Raw genomic sequence first — 24,832 nt, forward strand, 5'->3', positions numbered from 1 at the left:
GTCTCTACTCTAGTGTAATTCATATATCCATTCATGCATGCAGCTAGATGCGTTATGTGTGCATATATGCTCTCTTCATCAGATCGCATGACAGTGAGAAAAATCCTCACTACTACTGCAATACTGCTAGTAGTACAAACCAGTAGTTTTAATTTGATCATGAGATGAATGATGCATGCTAGTAGCACGTAACAAAAACATCATAGCATTGGGAATTTAGAACTGAATATAATCCATTGTTCACTTATCATAACATCTAACAAAACAGACTAGCTGATTATATATGTAGCCATTACATTGCATGTGAATACATGCACGCATGGATTCACAGACAAAGTAATACTAGTAGTAATTAAGCAAGTAGTTACTAGTAGTAATACTCAACCCAGTGCACCAATGCTTGCAGCTCATGCATGCAAGCTAGGTACACACCTGAGTGCATGAAAATAACCAAATGATGACTAATTAATTAACAACCACTAGTAATTTCAAAGCAGCTAAACAAGTGCTTGTCTAAATACCACACTTGCAAACTAAAGGATATCCAGATCGTAGCCCTAAAGAAACCAACGGCCCAGATCATGCGCCCCTGGGCACTGCAGGTGGGCCCATCTCATAAATGAATCCACTGTGCTGCAGGTAAGCGTCCATCCAGGTAGGTGGCGGTGGCTCCTGTTGACCGGCGTTGACTCCGAGCTGCGCCGGTGGGCCCCCCTTGCCAGTGACAGTACTAGCACAGCTGAAGGAAGGAAAAGCAGCAGCAGCAGCAGCAGCCATGGCGCCATTGCAAGAAATGTGGTTATCGCTGCTGTTTGTGGTGTTTGGCTCATTGGGGAAGACGAAGCCGCCATTGTTGCTGCTGCTGTTCTTGCTGTTCGCATGGCTGTGCTGCAGCAATGGAGGATGGAAGCTTGTGGGGAGATCATGGTGGAAGGGGACGAGGCTAGGGTTTGGGAATGGGACCGGAGGAAGGTCATGGAAGATGCTGCTGGGGTGGTGGTGGCTCACTGGGAGGTAGTAGCTGGCTGGGCTCTTCATCATCATCAGCTTGCTGTACTGATCTCCTACCTTGTGAAAGATCCTGCAGATCACCCATTCCTCCTGCATGATAGTAGTATCAAAAACAACCAATGTCTACATGTCAGTTCAGTTTATGATGAAGTGTTCATAAGATCAAATTAATAGTATTCATTTCTACGGATTGTGATCTTGTTGGACAGAAATATAGCATAGAGTATATTAAGATATATATTTATATATTTAGCTCTGAACTTCTGCAGAGATTTCTTTCTTTGTTTCTTCTTCCTTTTCTTTTGGCCCTATAGATGTGCATAGCATGCATCAGCATGAGGCATGGATTACTAGCTGTATATTGATGCAATGCTGCAACGAATAGTTTATCTATTTGACACATTTTTTACGATCTGCACAAGAAAGATTGGAGACGAGGTATGTCAATGGTTGGAGATATGTAAAGTACAGCCACCCTGAAGGGAACAAAACACAGGAGGGAGGGAATCACACTAGCTTGGATCTTGTGTCAGTGCAAAGGAGATTTTGAGCAGAAATAAACTACTACTCCTACTAGTAGTCTAGTACTCCACACACACTGCTGAGACTGTACTACCACCACTGCAGGATGTACCAATGTATAGCAAGCAGCACACATTACAGTATTTTACACCATTGAATGCACAAAAGTGCATAGAGCATAGTAGTAGCATACCACAGCATCAATCTGTGCATGCATATGTCATCTTATGTGTTCTTGCACGCATGCATGCATGCTACATTGAATGCACCAAATCACCAATATCTACTCTGAACTCTGAAGAACTAGTTGCAGCAGCTATCTTCTTCAGAAGTTCAGAACAGTGACATGAAACTGATTTTTTTTTTCAGAAAGACAAAGATGCAATGGCAATGACAATGGCAATGCAGGTGGGTGTTACCTTGGTGGAGCGGCGAGCGGCGGCGAAGTCGCCGTCGAGGCGGTACTCGTGGAGGACCCACTTGGTCTTCTCGCCGCGCGGGGCGCGGCCCTTGTAGAAGACGAGCGTCTTCTTCATGCCGATGAGCGCGCCGCCGGCGGCGGCGGCGGCGACCACCTCCCTGTCCTTGCCGGTGGCCTTCCAGTAGCCGGCGCCGGTGGCGCGGTTGGTGCGCAGCCCCGTCGGGTACTTGCGGTCGCGGAGGCTGAAGAAGTACCACTCCTTCTCCCCCATCCTCGCCGCCTCCGGCAGCTCCCACGGCTCGCACCGGTTCAGGTCCACCTCCGCGATGTCCACGCCGCCGCAGCACGCGCCGTTGAACACCTTGGCGGCGAGGTAGAAGGTGACGAGCTCCTCGTCGGTGGGGTGGAACCTGAACCCCGGCGGCAGCCCGTGCTCGCCGGCCGCCGCCGCCGCCGCCGCCATCTCCTCCCCCAGCATCTCCCACAGCGCGTCCCCCATGGTGGCCGAGTGATGATGCATCTCTGAATCTGATGTCCCTCTCACACTGTCACACAATCACTGATCAAGAACCCTAGCTCACTCGATCTCTGCACTGCAAGATGCAAGCTAAGATCGATGAAGCGATTAAACCTAGCTGGTGAGAAGCTGAGCTAATGGAAGTGATGTGTTCTTGGCTATGGTGTGGTGTGGTGTTGAGGAAGAAGCCAATGGCGGTCTATATAGCGGAGCACTGAAACCGTAGAAAAGGCCTCTCGTGTTTAGGCCGGCCAAGCAACTACACGGTACACAGTGCAACAGTACACACACTCTTTCTTTCTTTTTCAACCTATCCGGCTATCCCTCTGTCTACTGTATCTTTCTCTCTTTGTACGTTTCTACTGAGGGCCCGTTTAGTTGACAAAAAAAAATTTCACCTACATATCACATCGGATATACGGACACATATTTAAAGTATTAAATATAATCTAATAACAAAATAAATTATAAATTCCGTTAGGAAATTGCGAGATGAATTTATTAAACATAATTAATCCGTCATTAGCAAATGTTTACTGTAGCACCACATTGTCAAATCATGGCGTAATTAGACTTTAAAGATTCGTTTCGCAACTTCCTGGTGAACTGTGTAATTGGTTTTTTTTCTACATTTAATACTCCATGTGTCCACGCATTCGATGTGACAACGCGAAAAATTTTGCTTGGAAACTAAACAGGCCCGGAAGATAAAGATAAAGTTATTAGGGTATGAAAAAAATATTGATAGTTTTAATTATTACAAACTCAAAAATAGATTTACCAGTATATGATATTTTTTGTACAAAATATATCATTTAATAGTTTAAAGAACATGCTAACGAAAATCAAGATAAAATTTGTATATCAGAAAAAAAAGAACCTGAAAATGGTGAGATTAAAGGATGGTGACAGGCAAGATGTCACCTTGAAACTTGAATGGCCCGAAAGAGGCCGGAAACCTGATGGAGCTTAAGGAGAACCTGAATTCAAGCTTGCAAAGATGTGCACAGTACAGTGCACTGCTACTATTCACAAGCTGATGCATGTAAAGCCCCAGCTAAAGCTTGCAGACTGCAAGGAAAAAAAAAAGCACTATACAGTATATATACACACAAGAACATGTACACATCAATTAATTAAGTTGGTTTTTCCCCCACTATCTAGTTAAGTATACATTGGAATGTAGATAGTGTTTTCAGAGAAATTATGCAGAAGAAGGATTTTGGAACAGATCGAGCTACCAGAAACCATTTTTTCCCTGCATGCATGCATGCTCGATTGCCGGCTGGTTCCTGCTTTTCTCAAATGCAGCACTTCGTGGCTTCGTGCGATTGTCAGCAATGTCCCGACACAGCTGCATAAACAATCAAACACTTGCACAGTGCGTGCGTGTAAGTACGACGTCCGTTTTTCTTTTATCACCACATGCAATTCTTTTAGTACTCTCGTGCATCTACCATTGTCAATCCCAGCGATCAATCAACCCTAGCAAAAAAACACACATAGGGTTAAGTTTTTACTGTGTTTTTTATATGAAGAATAGAAAGTTTATTTGTTCTTACTCCAAGCAGAAACGAACAGTAGTACTACTGTGGAAGAAATAAGAGAGATCTAGGCCTGTTTGGGGAGCTTTAGATTATGAGAAGCAGCTGTTTGATAGCCAGCTTCTGAGAATCTGAAAAAGCTCTAAAACCCAGCTTCTCTAGCTTCTGGCTTCTTAGTTCATTTTTCAGAATCTGTAACTACAGATTCTCAGAAGCTGTGGACTGTTTAGGCAGCTTTTAGCAGAAGTAGTTTTTGAGAAAAGCTGCAGCTGGAACAAGCTCCCCCAAACAGGACCCTAGTGAGGGAGTGTGTGTCTTTGTGCACTTGTTTGGTTGTGCATTTATTTTGACTACCAGAGGAAGGTAGCAGGGCCTGCAATGGCAGCATTGGGGTTTGGAATGGAGTTTGCACGAGTTGGGCAGTGAAATTCACTCGTCGTCGTACCTGGACCCCAGAGCCCCAGTACTTGTTTTTCCACTTTGATCAGCTACCTTAACTTGCCACAATTGCCCTTGCAGGGTTGTCATTTCTACTACCCATGCCTCGGTCCTAAAATACAATGGCTTTTGAAGATACTAAATTAAATCGATTGAGATGAGAAAATAATAAAGAGGTAAATTAAATAAGAAATGCTTGTTGATCAACTTGTTACTCTAGCCCAACAAGAACTACACCCACCATAGTTCCCTCGCCTCGCATGTCAGTTTCGTCGAGGTGGTAGGAGAGTAGGTGGATGCGGACAACCCATCTGTTACCATGGCCATGAACCAAAGGCTGGAGCCCAGAGCGGGGAGAAGCCAATACCAATGTCGAGTGTAGAGTGGAAATTGAGGAAGCAATGAAGTAACATGATATTTGCACCATTTTACAGTCCTTCAAGGGGAGAAATCTAGGTGTTGACAACACGCCATCGCCAGGTGACAGCGAATCGACACAATGTGAAGATCGACGACCATCACCTCTTTGAGGCCCCTTGATGGCGGGCAGCCTCCAATCCACTTGACGGTTATCGTTTTTAACCTTGTTGACAGCCAAATCCGCACCACTACCCTTCCTCCTCGCCGTCCTAGTTTGATGACCAACGCCTACCGCTTCAACTTGAGCACCTACACCATGCTGCCATCGTCATCTCCAAGCAAAGCCAATGGGCTAGGGATGTGCCACCGTCGCCACATCCAAGTAGCGCTATGTATATTGTTGTTTCTTCATACTAATTGTTGTTCCCGATGGTTAATTATGGATATGATGTGTTTGTTGTGATCATACACTTGAGTTTGGCTAATTGTCTTACTAATGGTTTGCTGGTGTTGTTTTCTTGTTATTAGCTTGTGGATACTATCGGGCGTGGGGACATATCAGGTGCCCAACACCCGTTACAAGGGGACGGGAAAACCAGCCACCATGTGCTGGGATGGGGATGGGGATGGTCGATTTCTTCTGGTGTGGCCTATGCGGATGGGTATATGTGAAGGCAAGAGATGAGAGAGGTGACGTAACTATATTAGCAATTGATCGAATGGATACTATACAAACAAATATGTCTAGATTTATATATATAATTTGATTTATTTTATAACAGAATGAGTACTTTAAAACAAGTTTCATTCGGTTCAAAAGTTGCAGTAGTATCAACAATATATGCATGTGTAACACAACGGTAAATAGGATGTGAGCATCAACTGCTATACTAGCTAGTGGCAGTCTACTGCAAAGGTGGCGTCCCCGAGGAGGGAGAGAAGGAGAAAAGGTTGGGTGAAAAGGAGGGAGAGAAGAAAAGGTGATCGATCAGGTCGATGTGATCACAATTCTTTGGCTCCATCGATCCAAGCTACTGCTACTCCAGCTATCCATCGATGGAAACGATAATCCCGATAAGATAACGGCGACAACGCACATCGATTAGGGCTAGGGTTTGTTGAGAAAAACAAATGGTATCCTCCTCCTAGCTAGGGTAAATAATTAATTTGCTTAGGCTGCACCAATGATTGCCATATGAATGCTTGATCACAAACTCATCAGCTATATCTACTGCTCCCCTACGAGGAAACTCGGCTTTTGTTGAGATAAAAAAAAAAGGGGGAAAACTCAGCTTCTGGTTTAATGACTGGCCATCTACTACTCCATGCTAATCAAAACAACCTCTTTGATTTGTGTTTAATTTGATACTCTTGATTGGAATATACTCGGTACATTTCAAAATAAATCAACCTAAAATATGACATGATATTCTATCCAGATTCGTTCCGCTTTCTTCGTTACTTGTATCCCAATTCTTCTCGTCCCGCTCTCTTCGTGTTAAGGCATCCACAATATGACGTGACACCCTAAATAAACCAACCTAAAATATCATGCTAAATATGACGTGATATTCTATCTAAGGTATATTATCACGTCATACTATGGAAGCCCTAACACAAAGAAAGCGAAATGAGAAGAATTGGGATACAAGTAACTAATGGGGTGTTTGGACGTGACTAAAACTAGTTTTATAGTCCATGTCACATCGGATGTTTGACACTAATTAGAACTATTAAACGTAAACTAATGACAAAACCCATTCTATAACCCTGGACTAATTCGCGAGAAGAATCTATTGAGCTTAATTAATACATGATTAGGCTATATGATGCTACAGTAAACATTATCTAATTATAGATTAATTATGTTTAAAAAATTTATCTCGCGAATTAGCTCTCATTTATGTAATTAGTTTTGTAAGTAGCCTATGTTCAATACTCCAAATTAGTGCCAAACATCCGATGTGGCACGGACTAAAGTTTAGTTCTGGATCCAAACACCACCTAAGTAGTCTTGACACCGTTTGACAGTTAACGGGCAACGTTTGTACTACTACAGTATAGAACACGAAGAAATCCGTGGGACAGATCACAGATGGGTGAGCAAAGGCAAACGCGCGTACGTAGGTGCAGTGAAAATCTGGCTGGCAGCACTGTTGCATGCCACTGTACATTCTCACACTCCTCCTATACACATTTCGATCCTGATCCACGGCCGCGCAGCGCAGCGCAGCGCGGCGAGACAACGATCGAGTTTGTTGCGCCCGCGCGGCCGCGCGCGACGAGGTGCGCAGCGCAGGGCTTCATTAATGGGGCGCAGGAGCCAAAGCTAGCCCAGGGTGAAGCCGAAGCCGAAGCTGCTGGTGCTAGCCGGCCATGGCAGACAGCTTCAGAAATCAGAATCTCAGAGAGAGAGAGAGAGAGAGAGAGAGAGGGAGGGAGGCACGGCCACGTGCGAGAGCGGCGGGACGGAGGTGACGAGTCGGGCCGGGGGGGGGGGGGGGGGGTGGCGCTCGTGCGCATCCACACGCGATCGTCCAATCTACTCTACCGGATGAGCAGCAGCAGCAGCTTTCTTCTCACCTGCGCCCATGCCACGCATGCGTACCATACCTCTGTCCATTTCGCATCCAAATTTTCATGAAAATTGCTATGCATGCTACTACTTCCGTTCTAAAATATAGTAATTTTTAGTTATAAATCTAGATACACAGATGTCTAGATTCATAGCTAAAAGTTGTTATATTTTAAGACGGAGGGAGTATTACTTAACTATCTGTCGCAAAGTATAAAAGCCTAGCTAATACTGGATAGGATACATCCTAATATAAACACTAGTATGAATAAACTATCTGTCCAGATTCATAGTAATAGAATGTGTCCCATCCAGTACTAGACTTACGTACGATTGAATTTGATCAACGGCCGTAAACGGTTGCGGTGCATATATATGGACATGCTTTGTTTTGATTGATATGTGGTTACATGTCTCTAGTTGTAAATGAGTTGTACATAGCTGGTACCGGTTCCAAACCTCTTATATATGTCGGTTTTCTAAACCGGCACCAATATAACATAACTAATAAGAATAGTCGTTGTTGTCAGATTTAGAATCAGCACCAATAATACTTTTATTCTATTTTTATTCTGCCAAAAAACTCATTAAAAAACATTTTATAGGTGTTGGTTTTAAGTAAAACCGGCACCAACAAAACCGATGTCTGTGTGGTGTTCTGTACTCTCTCTCTCTCTCTCTCTAGCTATAGGACGGCAAGGAAAAAAAAATTCAGGTGTGTGCTATTATTATATGCATCGATGAAACTGAAGCTACAGTTGTGTCCCATTCGTCGTGGTACGTGGGACTGGGAGTACGCTGCACGGGCGCCTGGCCCCGGCCGCCCAACGCAGTCCATCTGAAACAAGTCACCGACGATCGATATATTTGCTCCTCTCGAATCTCGATCGATGGCCATCTGACAAATGTCACGAATTGAAGCTTCAATCTTTCTTTTCTCCATGCACGCACACGTACTACTCTCGACACTATTGCCATCGATCGTGAGATCTATCGGAACTCAATAGAAATACAAAGAGATGGATCGACGTATCTTCGGAATTAAGAATCTTGACGACTATTCTGAACTTCCAAAAGATCGATTCTCTTAGCTTCAGTAGTAATATTATTGATGCTATTGCGTCCAAGATTTTACCTTCCATAATAAACAGTTAATAATAGTATTATATTTCTCCCAGATTGCTGCATGGAATTGCGAGCGAATTGGAACAGCTAGTGCAGCCTGCAAACTGCAAAGGATGGGCGAACAGCTCAATCAATGCACACGAGAGGCAACAAGCGAAGAACAGCCAGATGCTGCATGCTGCAGAGCTACTAGTAGCTTTATTTGCTTTGCACCTGCACTCACGTTCTGGCGCATTTAAAGGGCAACGTCGTCGCAAGCAGAGGCTTTGGAATCGGCGACAGCAGCAGATGCAGATCGAGAGCTTGGTGGTGCCCGGCCATGGCGGCCAGGTAGGATGGATGGATGCTGGATGTGCAAGGGGAGGAGATCGAGGGAGACCTGGTGGTTGTCCAGCTGCTTGGCTCTCTGCAGGTTTCAGAGACTGCAAGTTTCTGCTTGCATGCATGCATTCATCAGGCAAAACATGCATTCATCTTCTTTTTCCTCTCTTTTTAGTTTCCTGCTAATTGCCATTTGTTCCACACCATTTGTTCTGCACTGCAGGCGCTTCTAGAAGATGAAAAGTTCAGCTTCTCTGGGCCCAACACATTGTACATTGTAGGAAGAGTGTACTACTATATTTTATTTCAAGCTTGAAATTTGTTTTTTTTTTGAATTAATCACCAGGGGGAGAGATCTCCCACCTGAAATATATTGAAAAAAAAAGGAAGAAGGGGTACAACCAGAAGCATTACAGCATTAGTCATAGCGAATAGAAGAAGAAAGAAGACTTTTCCAGTTGGTCACAACCGGCCTATCTTCTCTACTGAGGTGCTCAGCCCACAAAGTAGCGTCCTCAATACATTTAGCCACTAACCTTGTCCGGGAGTTAGGGAGCCCCCGGAAAACAACGTCGTGTCTATGGTTCCAAAGTCCCCAGAAACAAAGTAAGAAAAAAACTTGGAAGTGCTTGACAGGCAAGTGGCAGGGAGCAACGAGGTCAGCAAGATCTTGAACATTCGAAACAACAGATGTACGCAAGGCTCTCCAGAATTCCTGAGCGAATTGGCATTGGAGAAAGAGATGAGTTGCAGTTTCGTCAGCACAGTTGCAGACGATGCACCCGGCTGTTGGAACAATGTTCTTCTTGTGCAGATTAGCCTTGGTAGGGAGCCGATCCTTAGCTAGAAGCCAGGCGAAGAATTGTACTCTCGGCGGAGCTCGATTGTCCCAGATGAAGCGCCAGTTCTTGCACAGAGGTAGGCCCATATGAGTAGAAGAATAGATAAACTTTGTGCGAAGGATCCCGGGAGCATCACGCGACGGACATAGATCAGTAGAGTTACTGAGGTAGAAGTTTTGTAGCATCTCTCTCAATCTCGCTAATTGAGTTTCAGCAGTGGATGACAGCCTGGGGGCGAACTGATCTTCAATTGGCTTCGAGAGGAACACCGCAACTGTTGCTTCCCTGTTGAGAGCATGAGAGAACAGGGGAGCAAATCGATCTTTGAAAGTACTCGAACCATACCAACAGTCATGCCAGAACGAAGTGCGTGTGCCATCCCCAACTTGAACGCGCGTTAGGCGCTGGAGAATCGGTAGGAGAGTGGATAGGGAGTCCCAGTGGGGACCCAATTGATTGTCACAAAAGAGAGCAGAGCCAGAATGTTCTTGCCAGATCCACCGTCCCCAAGAGGAGTCTGTCGAATGAAGATGATGAAGTCTTTTTACAAGCAAGGCACAGTTTTGATCATGCATGTTTTTAATCCCTAGACCTCCCACTTCTCTGGCAGTGCACACTTTATCCCAAGCAACAAGGCAGCTAGAGCCACTACAAGAATCATCTCCAGACCAAAGGAAAGCCCTCCGTTTTTTATCAAAAGCTTCAATTGTTCCTTTGGGAAGCAGAAGCGCCGACATTGCATAGACCGGGAGGCTATCAAGAACCGCGTTGATAAGCACAATTCTCTCTGAATAGTTGAGGAGTTTGGCTTGCCAAGAGGAGAGGTAGAAATCAGCTTTAGCTATCATGGGCCGGAGTCCAGAGATCAGCAATGTGGAGTTTGCTATGAGAGAGAGGTAGTCCGAGGTAGGAGAGGGGGAAACTACCAGTCTTGCATTGTAGGATGTTGGCAAGGGCGGTTGTTACCTCATCCGGCACATGCATCGTGACGAGGGTGCTTTTAGAGAAGTTGATATGCAAACCGGTGGCTGCTGCAAAGTGATTTAGACAGGTTTTAAGCGCCGCCAAATCTTGCTCAGTCGCTCTGCAGATGATGATTGTGTCGTCCGCATATTGGAGGGTTGCACAAGGTTGATCCGGATATATAGGATGTTTAATTTCGCCCGAATGTCGGATGAGTTTCTGTAGCACATCAGCGACAAGGATGAACAGATATGGCGACATTGGGTCACCCTGTCGAACTCCTCTTTTGCAGTTGATCCAGTTCCCAGGAACGCCATTGATCATAATTGCTGACTTAGAAGTTTGTAGCAGTCTATTCGTCCAAGATCTCCAGAGGAATGGGAATCCGCGAGCTTGAAGGATTCTGTCCAAGCTATCCCATGCAACTGAATCAAAAGCTTTCGTGAAATCCAACTTTATGACTGCAGCTGCGCATTTTCGTTTGAAACAACATTGCAGAAGCTCACTTGCATAAATGAAGTTCTCCGAGATGCTTCTCCCTCTTAAGGAAACCTGACTGATCCAAGTCGATGAGGGGTGGGAGTTGCCTTTGCATTCTATTCGCCATGACTTTGGCTATTATTTTAACAGAGCAATTTTGGAGGGAGATTGGCCGGTAACCGTCAGGAGTATTTGTTTTGCCCGGTTTTGGGATAAGAACGATGAATGCCCTGTTTATTCTTTCCATGTCCGCAGTTTCGTCATAAAAGCTCTGTAATAGATGAAGAATATCTGGTTTGATCATTGCCCACGCTGCTTGGAAGAAACCTGGTCCAAATCCATCAGGACCAGGGGCACTGTTCTTATCCATATGTTTGATAGCCTGGAAGATCTCTTGTTCAGAGAAAGGTTGAACTAATTCATCAGCATTCGCCATTGCACATCCATGGTAAATAGTATGCAGGTCAAAAGACCATGAAGTCTCAGTGGACGCACCCAAGATGCTATTGTAATAACTGAACATGGTGGTGGCCTTATCAGAGTGTTCAGAGACTTCCATGTCTGTTAATTTGATAGAGCGAATAAAAGTTCTTCGATGGTTCTGAGTAGCATGAGCCTTGAAGAAATGCGTGTTGTCAATACCCAATCTAATTTTCTTTACCTTCCCCCTTTGCTTCCAATACGATGCTTGCATGAGTTTGTACTGAGTGAATTTGTCTTGGACCATTTGCCGCAGCAGACGTTCAGGAGCTGAGAGCTCTCTTAGTTCCTCAAGGAAATCAAACAAATCAATCACGAACTTGCAATCATTGTCGAGAAATCTGCAGGAAGTTCTATTTTTAGTCCAGTTCTTGATCTGTGATCTGGCTTGTTTGAGTTTCCCAGCTAAGTTTGCAGCCCCGTCCGTTGAAATTTGGTCTGCAGACCAACTTGCAAGCGCTGTGGGAAGAAATTGATTGTCTAGAAGATTGGAGTTTTCAAACCGAAAGACCGAAGGCCGAGGAACTCGAGTGGCCGCGGTAATGACCAGAGGAACGTGATCAGAAGTAGTCCTAGTAATGGAATTTAGATGAGAGCTAGGGAAAACGCGGTCCCAGAGCTTGAAATTTGTGACTGCTATTTCATGGGAATACTTGTAATAATGAATAGTTGAGTGCATGGCTTATGCAGAGGATGGAATTGATATATTCCTTTATCTAAAAGTACATTGTAGGAAGAGTGGCTATACAAAGGAAAATATGCAGTGATACATAACATTCTGAAGCTAAGGTTAACGTAGTAAATATCAAAAGGACTAATAATATATATATGCACTTCAGATTCTTTACCTGATGGGAATTCTGAAGCTATCCCTTTTCCATGAGATTTAATTTGGCTGACCACACTATAATGTTGCAGAATCTCTGTTGTGGGCATTCTGATGATAATGGGCTTGGACACTAAAATGTGAAGCCCAAACAGTAACCGGCCCTGCCCTATTTTCGATTCTTCTAGACAGCACAAAGCCCTTTATTGAAAAAAGTACACGGAAGGTCCCTTAACTTGTCATCGGGATATAAAAACGTCCTCAAACCGCAAAACCATATACTACGAGTCCCTTATCTATACAAAACTGGTCACAATAGGTCCCTCGGTTGTTTTGATCCCGGTTTAGTCCTACGTGTCTGCTGAGTCAGCGTGGGACCCACGTGGACCCCACATGTCAGGATGCCACCAACACCTTTCTCTTTCCCCTCTTCTCTCTCACACTTCTCTGCACACTTGCACAGGCTAGCGACGGGAGGGGAGGAGGTCGGTGGGGCACGGTCCCACGCCGCCGGCCGCCGCTTGCTCCGCGAAGTGGGCCGCGACGGCCGCGCCGTCTCCGCCCAGTTCGCCACCGCTGGCGCGGACCTGTCCTCTGGCGCCGCGGCGGCGTCGGCGGCGGGGAGGCGGGTGCACGTGAGGAGGCCGGTGGGCGAGGCGGGACCGCCACCGCTGCAAGCAAACCGATTAGTTATCATGTTGAAGTGTTGAACACCCAGAAGCGAGGTTCTCAGGCTCAGCATTGATCCTGTTGTTCAATGGAGGAAGCCAACATTGGCGAGGACGAGCATAGCTTAGCTTAATTAACTAAAGATATATAGCTCGAGCTAGCTAGCCTATATATACACATGGCATTGGCTGGCTCTTGCATCTCCACACACACATTCAATTCACATATAAGAACTAAGCTAGCTAAGCTAAGCGAGATTATCACAGCAGCTAGCTGCTAGCTGAATTAGTATATATGGGATTCACGGTGACGAGGACGAGCAGGTCGCTGGTGCCTGGTGGCGCCGTCGTCGCCGACGCCGGCGGAGACGCTGCCGCTGTCGGTGATCGACCGAGTGGCGGGGCTGCGCCACCTGGTGCGGTCGCTGCACGTGTTCGAGGCCGGCGGCGGCGGTGGCGAGCCGGCGAGGGTGGTGAGGGAGGCGCTGGGGAAGGCGCTTGTGGAGTACCACCCGTTCGCCGGGAGATTCGTGGAGGTGGTGGGGGTCAACGGCGGCGGCGAGGTGGCGGTGGTCGGACGGTGGCTTGCCGGCTGCAATGATGTGGTGCCTTGCCCCACCGGCCTCCTGCAAGTGTGCAGAGAATGAGAGAAGGGTGAGAGAGAAGGGAGAGGAGGGGAAAGAGAAAGGTGTTCACGTGGCATCCAGACATGTGGGGTCTACGTGGGTCCCACGCTAACTCAGCAGCCACGTAGAACTAAACTGGGATCAAAACCACCAAGAGATCTATTATGACCGGTTTTATATAATTAAGGGACCCGCGGCATCTGGTTTTGTGGTTCGAGGATGTTTTTTATCCCGATGATAAGTTGAGGGACCTTTTGTGTACTTTTTCCCCCTTTTTTTCCATAGCTCAAGTTACCAGTTCAGCCCATTTTTCACTACCATAATGGGCCTAACTAGGCCCATATTGAAGCATCTGACCACTCGCCACTCATCTCATAACAAGAAAAATTCAGAGGACCAGAGTTTCAGACACCTGTTTTCTTTTGCTTTTTTTTTTCCCGATTACACGGCAGAGTGCAGACGCAGTCGCGCACACACTACTACAAGCGCAACACTACACTCAACGTCCACGAATGCACTCCCTAACACACGCTCAAAAGAGACGAAAACCAGCAACACATCCTTGAGCACAATAAATTCCTGTCGAAAGCCCACTTACATATACATAATATATTCATAAACACCAAGATTTTAACACTGGTGATTGAAGTCATGCACCCACAACTTGACTAACACACCGCTAGTGCTTCCCCCATACACCAGTGTTTCATTTCCTGTTATTAGCAGATATATCATTCCTAGTTGAGAAAAAAAATTACTCTGTTCATTGCAATTTCTGCAGTAAGAAAATAAGGTGATATGTAAAACTGCCATAACATGCACTGTTGAGTAGAACAAAGTTTTCTGAAAAAAAAAAACAATGACAAGCCATCACAGATCTCAGCTTCTGCTTTGCTGGGGTAACACTTCTACCACTAGTAGTAGCAGAGTAGAGTAGAGAGTACAGTAGAGAGCAAGCTTGGATTCCCATCGCAACAACCTCCACATGCCGGTGGCCATGTCTGCGTCGCGTAAACCTCATGGTAGCTTCACCTCATCATTCCATTGGCCCCAAGATCCATTTCTTTTTTTTTTCTGAAGAAAAAAAAAACAAACAAACCTCAGTTGGGCGCCCAGTTGCTATCCCTGATGACTCGAGAAATCAATTCGTACGAACCGGAAACAGCTCGATCAGGGAGAAGATGAGATGAGAAGAAGAATTTGGGGGCAGGATGACAGTGAGCAGTAGCAGTAGTAGCTCAGCTGTAGCTGCCATGGTCACACAGCTGGAGAGGAAAGAGACCCGGAAACAGAAGCAGAGACAGATCTGAATCTTTTTGTTTTTGTTTTCTGAAACAATCTGAATCTGATGACAAGAAACCCTTTCTTAATTCTCCACTGATGATCATCTGTTCGTTCGTCTGATTACAAGACATTTACATTTCCAAGAATCAAAGAGAGAAAGAGAAAGAGACAGCAGCGGCAAGAACGCAAAAATGGAGGAATTAATGATATACACTACAGCTTTAAGTTCATGATCCGATCTTGATTTGCTTGGCCATTTGCGACATGTTCATCATCAGTTCATCACACACAAATATATATGTACTATATATATGTATATATATACCTGACCACCATCACCAGATCGGCTGCTTATTGAGGGAGCTGTACGTTAGCTTCGGTTTTTCGCCGGCGAGATCGGATCAGGGCTCCGGCCTGGCGGCGGCGGCGGCGTCGCCATTGTCGAAGTTGTGGGCGTAGCTGACGGAGTCGTAGCGGAAGTCGTGGGCGGAGAGCGGGAGGCCGTCGCGGCCGAGGAGGCGGCGCGCGCCGGCGCGGAGCCTGTAGAAGACGTGGCGCCACGTGCCGCGGCAGTGGCAGCCGAGGGCGGCGGCCTCGTCGTCGTTCATCTCGAGGTCGCGCGCGAACGCCGGCCTCCGGTTCATCACCCACCCGAGACCCCACCCCCACCACCGCCGCACCGCGCCCGCCTGCGCCGCCAGCGCCTTCACCGACGGCATCGACGTCGCCCGCCTGAACGCGCCCCCGGCCCCCGCCGACGACATCAGCGGCTGGATGCGCACCGAGAACGACGACATCCGCCGCCGCAGCCCGATGAGGTGGTCGCCGCCTCTGCCCTTGCCGGTGGCGTTCGTCACGGGGAGGTTCTCCCGCTCCGCGCTCCGCCGCGGCTTGATCGTCTCGAGGATCGCGTCGGTCGCCATTGCGGTCGAGAGGTGGAGATCTCGGGGGGGTTTTCTTGGCGTTTGGTTGGGTTGGGTTGGTAGCGAGAGGAAGGAGAAGGGGGTTAATTCTTGGGGATTTCTTGGATTTCTTTTGCAGCGGCAAAGGGAGGGAATATTTGTGCATGGCAGGGGTCTGGTGGGACCCACCTGCAGGTAGGCTGCACGCCTACTGGCTGTTACACCAAACTATGTGTGTGTTAGTGTGTACCCCTTTCAGTTTCAGCTACTCAGACACTCAGTTACTGTACCACTGGACATATTTAGGGTATGTTTAGTTCGCGAAAAGAAAATTTTTGGGTGCCTCATCGGATATTTGACAGGATGTCGGAAGGGGTTTCGGACACGAATAAAAAAATTAATTGCATAACTCGCCTGAAAACCGCAAGATGAGTTTATTAAGCCTAATTAATTCGTCATTAGCATACGTAGGTTACTGTAGCACTTATAACTAATCATGGACTAATTAGGCTCAAAAGATCCGTCTCGCGATTTTCATGCAAACTGTGCAATTTTAATCTATATTTCATGCTCCATGCATATGTCTAAAAATTCGATGTGACGTTTTTGAGCATTTTTTTAAAAAACTAAACAAGGCCATAGATTAGGATTTACTCTCTTCATTAAAAAACATAAGAAACTTTTATAAGATGTTTTGGAGCGGAGGGAGTAAAGTAGAAGATAGAATAGTAATTCTACATCTACACCAAAATCGAGTATTAATGGCAACATGATGGTAGACTACTGGTGGTTGGATTATGGATGGATATTTATAGATTACTAGTTATAGGATCTTGTATTGACATTGTAGTATGGCTTTTTATTCCAGTATGGTAAAAGTATTTGGGGAGAGTGGGTTAATTGGTTTTATATCACGATCGATTTTTTTAATATTGGTTTTTATAGGAGGGAAGCGGTTTTTAGAAGAGAGTGAGAGAGGAGAGAAAGAGAATAACTCTTTCTTTTAAGTAGTAGATATATTAAGGATACACGCAACACCATAATCTCATATTCATGCAAGTTCTTATTATACACATACCGAGGGTTGAAGGGAAAATAGTAGTATTCTATTGATACTTGTTTAAATGATGGTATTTTAGTGAATCTACTCTTTTACGATGGTGGATATGCGTGTAATTTTTATCAGTATGCTGCGTGTAGGTAGCAAGGAGTAAGTTGCATGCACGTCCGAGTCTATAGCATCAGCTGATGCATTCTAGTGATATGCTACATGCCTATGAGAGCTTGAGATTTTGATTATAGCTGGTCAAAATCTAAAAAAGTTAAGTTTTTCAACATATTGTTTTTAAGTTTATTTTCTAAATTATATAACTACATACTTTATAAAATAGTTGTTTAAATGATGCTAGAGAAGTTGTAGCTGTTACGGGCTCATCTTTTCGCTTATACATATATTTATAAGTCAAAATTTGAATTTTTCACCTTAAATTTTAGAGTTTTTTCATCGTAGTTTATTTTTCAGCATTTGCTTTTAGATTGCTAAGAATATGTATGTAAAAAATTTTATTCACAAATTATTTCTTATTTGTAAATATGTTGTTTGCTGAATAAGTTCTCGGTTGATATGCTTGCGCTACAATATAATTGCCTTCTACGAGTATAGTTCTATGCAAGAACGCACGCCGCTCACGCGATTGATCTGGTGTTTGGTGAGGCAGAATGCCGTGCACGTGCGTACATGGCCACTACCATCCAGGCCTAAACTATACAATACTTGTTAACAACTACTCATGTTATCACTTAGCTATTTGTTAATCCAGATATCTCTACTTACTCGATCAGACATTATTAATCTCTAGAGTGATGCTGGTTAGGTACTAGCTTGGTAGTGTGCAGCGTGTGTATGAATAGCATACTCCAGTTTGCTCTGCTAATTGCCCTGACCTAAGGTCTGTTTTTTGACGCATGATTATTTCCCAAAATGTTGCATAAACTGAACTAGTTTCAGTGAATATCATGTAAAATTATTATGAAGTTCTTCGATGGTGAAACCTGTAGGCTATAATCAGAAAGTCAATGCTAGTAAACTGGAAAAAAAAACTTGTCAAAACTAACTTTTAAATTAAGTTTTAAAATTTAAATTTTGGTTACGGCTGATAAGCTAACAAGTAGACGATATAGTTCCGTGACCGTTAAAGTAATTAATATATGTTAATATATATAAATTACTAGTACTATCTTAACTATTTTAAAACCATAATCATTCTTCTCTCTCCATGAAAAAAACCCCTTCTCTCTTTCTCTCCAAAAACTGAATAATATTTCTATCTCTCCATCACGATCCATTTGAAACGTTCTCCCTCCGTCTAAAATACAATAACTTCTGTCTACGTATCCGAACCTAGTGTATATCTAGATTTTTAGTCAGAAGATTTTTTTTTAACGGATGATGGGCATGTACTACAGTACCCAATAAAAATGCAGGTGAGAGGACTGGGCTTTCATTTGGACCAGCAGCAGTCGTTAATTATAATTAGGGCAAGAGTGTCGGTCCATTCCACTCCGATCGAGGCATCGAGGTAAGAGAACTTTTACTGTACAATATACTACCAAATATACTACCAGTATATACTGTCAGCGTATATACTATATCATAAACGTGCTAGATTCGCCGCGAGCTCAGCCGATCCACGCCATCGAATTTTGCCGAAAACCCCTCGTCGTTTCGGTATTTCGGATTAGGTTCAGCTGATCAGAGCCGTTCTTTCCCACGCGTGTACGAGATCTAGCCGTTCATTCCCTATGTACGGCCTTGCCTGGTCGTGGAATCGGTGGGCGGTGCGCTCCCCACGCCGCCTCCTCGATCCCCTCTCTCCCCCGTCTCCCCGATCCCCTTTCTCTCTCCCTTCTCCGGCGCCGCTTTCCTCGCCGCCATCCCCTTCCGGTGCGCCGCTCCCCCTCCCCTGCATCCCGAACTCCACCTCCACCGCCCTGCCGCCTCCTCGGCGAAGGAGCACAGACCCTAGCGACCTTCCAATTCGTCGCCGCCGCCCGACCCGCCGCGTCTCCACGCCGACATCGAGGTAAGAGCTCCCCCCTTCTTCGGCGAGACGTGTCTTCTATGATTCTCCCCCCATTGTCGTCGCCGATTGGCCGGCGATGGATTACTGGCTCGGCTTCTTCCGGGGCGCTGGGGACAACATCTTCGACGCCATCGCCGTCGCGGCGTCCGACCACCCCGCCGCGCTCAGGTCGAGGCGGGACGCCTTCGCCCAGCGCCTCTACATGGTGTACCGTCGGCGGTGCCTCCCACGGGGGGCACCGCCACCGAGGCGCCGCTGCCGCAGCTGCTCCACCCCGAGGGCGCCGCCAGCATACCTAGCATCTGTAGCTCCGACCGCGCCGATGTCATCGCCGACGACGGCGGCGTCCCTTGCCGCGAGGACCCCGTCGCCGCTGAGACCGAGCGCATCAAGGACGTCCTCCTCAACGACCAAGAAAGGCAGTCGCTGCCGCTGCCGGACACCTTGACAGTGAGGCGACCGCTGCCGCATCCATTGATCCATTCGTCCATGCCAAACCAGCTCATGTGTTGACTAGGTGTTCATGCTGATTCGTCTTGCAAGTTACTGAGTTTGGGAAAGTGGTGAGCAGCTACCAGAAGCACAACTCCAAGCAGATTCGTCACCTTGTTCAATTGCTCATCGAGTATGGCCATGTGTTCCATCTACTATTGGATTGTTTATATTCAAATCAAATTTGTTTTCTTAGCCAGTTGCATTACTTGACATGTTTGTTGTGAATCGCAGAGGTTGGAAGTGCATACTCGATGAGTGGATGAGCAGCTTGACGCCATTGTAGGTAGGAAGCAAGCAAGAACACTTAATCGTTTCAACTTTCAACCTCTGTATCATGATTTAGTAGAGAATTAAGCATTCTCCAATGATATGATCTACAGATCATACTCCTCAGTCCATGCATCCCTTCGGCTTGGAGCAGCCGCACATGCACTAATTGAATTGTTATTATTTCCAATAGAGAGCAATCTTCTATTGGGCATAACTTCTTGCTTGCGTTCCTGCATGAGTGAAGCTAAAATGAACTCTTGCATTGATGCAAATATTATCTTTAGCTGACCTTCATTTTCCATCAGTTTTGAATGCAATCTTTAGCTGACCTTTCATGTTCCATCAGTTTCCAGTTGTGTTATCGTGCTATGTCAACCATTTCCATCTATTTATTTCTTCTTTTCGGACATACAAGTATGAAGCATTTTCTGTGTAAACATAGTCATATTTCGTACATACGTCTTACTGAAATGTGAATGTACTAGATTATATGTGAAATTATAGGTTATGGTGGTTGACAACAACCAAAGAATTGGTTGTTGCCCTTACATCCTAATGAAATAACAAGCTACCAAAGTTACAGTATGTTTGAGGTTGGTAAGTCCAAACAACTAACAGTATTGATCTTTCGAAAGGATAGCTACACAACTATCTAGATAGTCTGAACATGGAATGGAATTGTTTCAGTGCAGGATGCCAGCAATGATGTGGCTGTAGACTAGTGATGTACTATCTGTTTAGACGGATATGCTTAGTTCAATGGTGGCATTTTGTTTTTATTTTTTTATTTTTGGGTTGACCTCCAGTCACCGATGAGCTGTGGTAGATTCAATTTAATCGCCATGACTTGTTTCCTTATCTTTTCTCTTTTAAGAACTTTAATCTTACACATTCTTGTGGTGCAGTGCATTGGATGGAATTGTTACTTTGTGGCAAGTGCAACCAAAAGGGTAGGCCTCATATTACTCTGATTTCTTATCATACTGTATTTTAAGTTGCTATTGACTAATTTTGCTGCGAATAGGAGCTCTAGGCAATGTTTTTACTCCATGGTTATATTGACATGAGGCCTGAAAGTTCATTCATGTGATTGGTATTGGAAATGTGGACTTAATCTTTGTCTATGAAGCACATATTGTGAAAGCATTCTTAAAACCCCGCCTTAGCACTTATGTATTCTTTTTATGTCGCAAAAAAGCCAAGTTAATTGGTCAATCCTTTCACTTTTCCTTTTTTTCATTGCCTCGTGAACCACATATTGTGAAAGCATAATTAAAAACCCATCTTAGCACCTATGTATTTTTGTTACCTCACAAAAGCCAAGTTAATTGGTAAATCCTCTCACTTTACCTTTTTTGCATTGCTTCGCCTGATGCAACTTCACAATGCTGAGATATTAAACCCAACAACTTACGCAACATAAGTGGCTGTAAAAGAATATGCCAACGCTTTCTACCAAGTGACATTTTTAACACTGATACGACCAAATCCCCCAAACAGCTCTTCCAAATGTGTCAATGAACAGTTGGCTTATGAATCTAAATAAATTGTAATCCCTAACTTAAACATAGTATGGCGTATGGACATTGAAGTCATGACTTCATACACTACTGTTGACACTAAATGACTTCTTTCTTCCTGAATCTCATAGGACATTTAACAAAAAATATCTTATGTGAAAATATAAAAATAGTAATTCATGTAGCCGTAAGAAACTATAAAGTGTACAATCTTACCACAACCGCATCTTTTTGTCCATTGATTTTAAGCATGATTTTACAATCACATATATTTTACTTGCAGACCAGCCATCTCCTTGCTTAGCACAACAAATTGCTTTTCTCCTAAGCATAGGTGGCCTGAAGATGTAGCTTGGCATCCAGGTGGTGAATTAATTTTTGCTATGTACAGTGCTGATAACGGCGACTCTCAAGTTTCAGTGATGAATCGTAGCATATCAGGACAAGTAAGAACTCTGCTAGAAGTAGCACACTTCTTCACATCCATTGCAAGGTTTTCTCCATGTGTCGAGAATGCTCATTAGTTGTTATAATCCAATTAAATTGGTTCCATCAATAGTATAGTTGCATGAAGTACTATCAGCTTAGCTTAACTTGACTGTGCAAATTGATCAAGAAAATATAACGACACCTGAATGTTTTTTCCTGGTGACATTCTATCTGCAAATTTAATTCTAGATATCTAATCATCTTAAATATGGCTACCACATGATAGAAACAAGAGATGTAGTCTTTTAAGTTATTCATGTAATCATGCTCAGAGCTTCACCTCTTAGCATGTAACTTATTGCCAGCTAATTTGTACTGTTTTTTGTGCTTGATCCTATCACGATTGACTGCTGATACTGTCTTAATTGAATTAACAGCCACATCACAGTAAATCTTTCTAAATGATCACACAAAAGTCATAAATTATTTAACTTTCTTGTGCTATTTTCCCCTGGGAAAGGATGCATCAAGGGCTACTGTAATGTGTTCATTTCATTTGAAATGCTGAGGAATCCATCCTAATTTTTTTTATGGTACCATTTTCTTAACAGTAACATATGACTGTCTGTATTGGATCATTACTAAAAGGTGTTTCTTTAACTAATCCTCTGAAACAGAAGAAAGTTAGTTTTCTACCAGTGAAGCCTCATAGCAACGAAATTATTAACAACATTAATTTCATGCTTTGTGACTGGTGGAAGTGACCATGCTGTCAACAAAAAGATGATTCATGGAACCACACGAAAGTGCACAAGGATTTGCATTCTTCTGCTGTCATGGGTGTTGCTGGATTACAGCAAAAAAAATGCAATATTATCAGTTGGCAGTGACAAGAGGATTATACCATTTGATCTGGCAGCTGGAAGGGCAGGGTCCAAGATTGTATTACAAATCCATTCGATTTCAACTTGTTATGATTGTAGTCTTATAAGATTGTTTTCCTTCTTTGTCCCATACCTACTCTGCTAAAAAAAGAAGGCTAGCATGACGGTCGCATCCTAATAGTCGACGGCTTAGTTTTCTGTAGAGGACGCGGCAAAACGCATCTGGCCATCTGATGTGGCTAATGGCTCGCTATTCATAACCTAAATAAACGATTCTCTGATCTTGCGTTTGCCTATTTCCTGTGAGTTGGTGGCCGCGCGCTACGTAGCGCGCATAATCATTATAGTAAAACTAATGGCGCACCGACACTGGGAGACGTCAACCTTCACAGCACACAGTATACACAAATAAAGAAACACAGGGGAACATGCAGTTGAACAGTTTCAGTAAGCACAACTGTTTGGATGCCACGACGACTAGTTCACCGACAGATGCAGAATGCAACAGATGAAGGGAATTAATTTAATTACTACTACTCCTCCGGTAAACGAGCGTCATCTTACTTAATTACATTCATAATACGGTTACTAATCTACAGCAAAATGGTGCTTAGTATAAGCAAGGCGGTTGACAAAGCTCATGGGTCCCTTGATGGGCCGCGGCCCACATTGCCCCTATTTATGTGGGCCGTTCCCCCTCTTGCTTTAGTTAGGAGAAGAACCTAAAAAAGTTGGGCAACTAGACTAATCAGCATTAACTACATGAAGATTCAGAGTGACAGTACAAAGTTAATCTAGATTTGAGACGTGGGATTTTGTAATCTTAATCAGATTATTCATGCTGCATTTGCCTTTGCCAATTTAGAAAAGGGGAAAAAAAGGAGCAGATGGATGCATCCAAAATTCAATTCGAAACCAGTGAACCACCCCAGATAGCATTCAGAGCTAATCAGGAATTAACCGATTCTGCAAGCTGGGATCGATGAAATTTACAATCCGAGGATGAATATAATGAAAAATCATCTCGAATTCGAGCTCGATTTACCATTCGCGCCGGCGAACCGGGCGGCGCCGGCGCAGCCCTCCTCCGCCTTCCACACCCCGTCGTCGAAGTTGCGGGCGTAGCTCGCCGGATCATACGACCCCGCCGCCGACGAGATCCTCCTCGCCGGCGCGGCCACCGCCACGCCCCTCCCGACGCAGAGCCCCGCCCACGTCAGCCTCCTCGCGCCGCCACAGCCGACGCCGACGCACCGCCTCCTCGCCGCGCGCTGCAGCCGCGCCGCCACCCCCGCCGCCGCCCGCCGCAGCAGCGCCACCCACGCCCGGGCGGCGCCTCCGCCACGACGGCTCGCCGGCGAAAGCTTCCGGTACGCCACGACGACCCCCATCGCCGCCGCGGCGCGATCTCGCCGGCCGCGCGAGGCGTCGTGATGCCGTGAAGTAGACCCTACTACAAGTCTACAACTGCTCGCTGTAACGGGCGCCCTTGTGCGCGCGTGACCAGGGGCAGTTTCGGTATTTCAAGCCGATCCGTTGGTGGATTGGATCGCAAAAGTTCGCAACCGCGCGATGGTGTTGGGCCGGCCGGGTGGGAGATGGGCCCATTTGCAGATCCTTTTCTGTGGTGTCCAGCTGCGCGCTGGGGCCCACCGGCCGCTCCGGTGCACTGACCCCTGTACGATTATTGCATCTTCCAAATGAGTTATTTCTACATATCAAAAAAAGAAACTGGATTTTTAAATGATTTATTATTTCTATTGTTTTGTTTTTTTGGGGCAAAATGAGTTGTTGCTATCTGTAGAGAGAAAAAGAAAGAAGACGAGGAGGAAGCTAGTCACTGCTTCTAAAGTTGATATCTATAGTTCAAACTTTATCCTAAAGTAAGTTGATATGTGCATTACTGCATGAGTTTCAGAGAAATTAGTTCAATTGCTACAAAATCCCAGTGAAATTCCATTTGCTCCAAAGGAGTCTGATCATATAAAACTATGCAAGTTAATGGTACTAAAATAATCAAGCCACTACTCAGATTCAGATCAGGCAATAATTCTCAAACCTCTGATTAGAACCTCTCTACTACACAGATGCATGCTACTCCTAGCTATTGTCTGTTGGAGTTGATGAATCTAGCTGGTTTTATTAGGATGAACAGGGATAAGAGATCTTGCTTGTATTATAAGTTTGGCACCGCACAATGAGAGGGCCCCAATGCCAGCCAAAGCACAATGGGAAGCATGGGGATT

At 45.0% G+C, this 24,832-nt stretch overlaps 3 protein-coding genes and 1 long non-coding RNA gene across 5 annotated transcripts; 1 reads left to right on the forward strand and 3 right to left on the reverse strand.

The window, feature by feature from the left end:
• Nucleotides 1-252: 252 nt before the first annotated feature.
• Nucleotides 253-2,649, reverse strand: LOC4346008 (protein CUP-SHAPED COTYLEDON 3). The gene is made up of 2 exons (XM_015793342.3): nucleotides 1,953-2,649; nucleotides 253-1,101 (listed from the first exon to the last, which is right to left on the reverse strand). Exons 1-2 carry the CDS (start codon nucleotides 2,472-2,474, stop codon nucleotides 580-582), a joined length of 1,044 nt encoding a protein of 347 aa, XP_015648828.1. The 5' UTR covers nucleotides 2,475-2,649; the 3' UTR covers nucleotides 253-579.
• A 12,416-nt stretch (nucleotides 2,650-15,065) lies between these two features.
• Nucleotides 15,066-16,050, reverse strand: LOC4346009 (uncharacterized). Its single transcript, XM_026027353.2, has one exon. The coding sequence runs from the start codon at nucleotides 15,924-15,926 to the stop codon at nucleotides 15,405-15,407; it is 522 nt and encodes a 173-aa protein (XP_025883138.1). The 5' UTR covers nucleotides 15,927-16,050; the 3' UTR covers nucleotides 15,066-15,404.
• A 2,723-nt stretch (nucleotides 16,051-18,773) lies between these two features.
• LOC9267215 (uncharacterized) lies at nucleotides 18,774-22,882 on the forward strand. 2 transcript variants are annotated; one of them, XR_001547908.3, is made up of 6 exons: nucleotides 18,774-19,438; nucleotides 19,532-19,613; nucleotides 19,715-19,766; nucleotides 20,659-20,703; nucleotides 21,557-21,719; nucleotides 22,380-22,882. It is a non-coding gene; the product is annotated as an uncharacterized lncRNA (long non-coding RNA). The 2 variants fall into 2 exon arrangements; XR_010734566.1 differs by having other exon boundaries at nucleotides 22,464-22,882.
• A 574-nt stretch (nucleotides 22,883-23,456) lies between these two features.
• Nucleotides 23,457-24,108, reverse strand: LOC107278459 (uncharacterized). Its single transcript, XM_015794150.3, has one exon. The coding sequence runs from the start codon at nucleotides 23,975-23,977 to the stop codon at nucleotides 23,606-23,608; it is 372 nt and encodes a 123-aa protein (XP_015649636.1). The 5' UTR covers nucleotides 23,978-24,108; the 3' UTR covers nucleotides 23,457-23,605.
• Nucleotides 24,109-24,832: the final 724 nt, after the last annotated feature.

This window comes from Oryza sativa, chromosome 8 (assembly GCF_034140825.1).
Source record: "Oryza sativa Japonica Group chromosome 8, ASM3414082v1".
Taxonomy (NCBI): Eukaryota; Viridiplantae; Streptophyta; class Magnoliopsida; order Poales; family Poaceae; genus Oryza; species Oryza sativa.

Coding starts and splice junctions, on each gene's coding strand:
- LOC4346009 (XM_026027353.2), bottom strand. CDS start 15,926: ATGGCGACCGACGCGATCCTCGAGACGATCAAGCCGCGGCGGAGCGCG.
- LOC107278459 (XM_015794150.3), bottom strand. CDS start 23,977: ATGGGGGTCGTCGTGGCGTACCGGAAGCTTTCGCCGGCGAGCCGTCGT.
- LOC4346008 (XM_015793342.3), bottom strand. CDS start 2,474: ATGCATCATCACTCGGCCACCATGGGGGACGCGCTGTGGGAGATGCTG. Junction 1,102..1,952: donor CCGCTCGCCGCTCCACCAAG/GTAACACCCACC, acceptor ACTATCATGCAG/GAGGAATGGGTGATCTGCAG.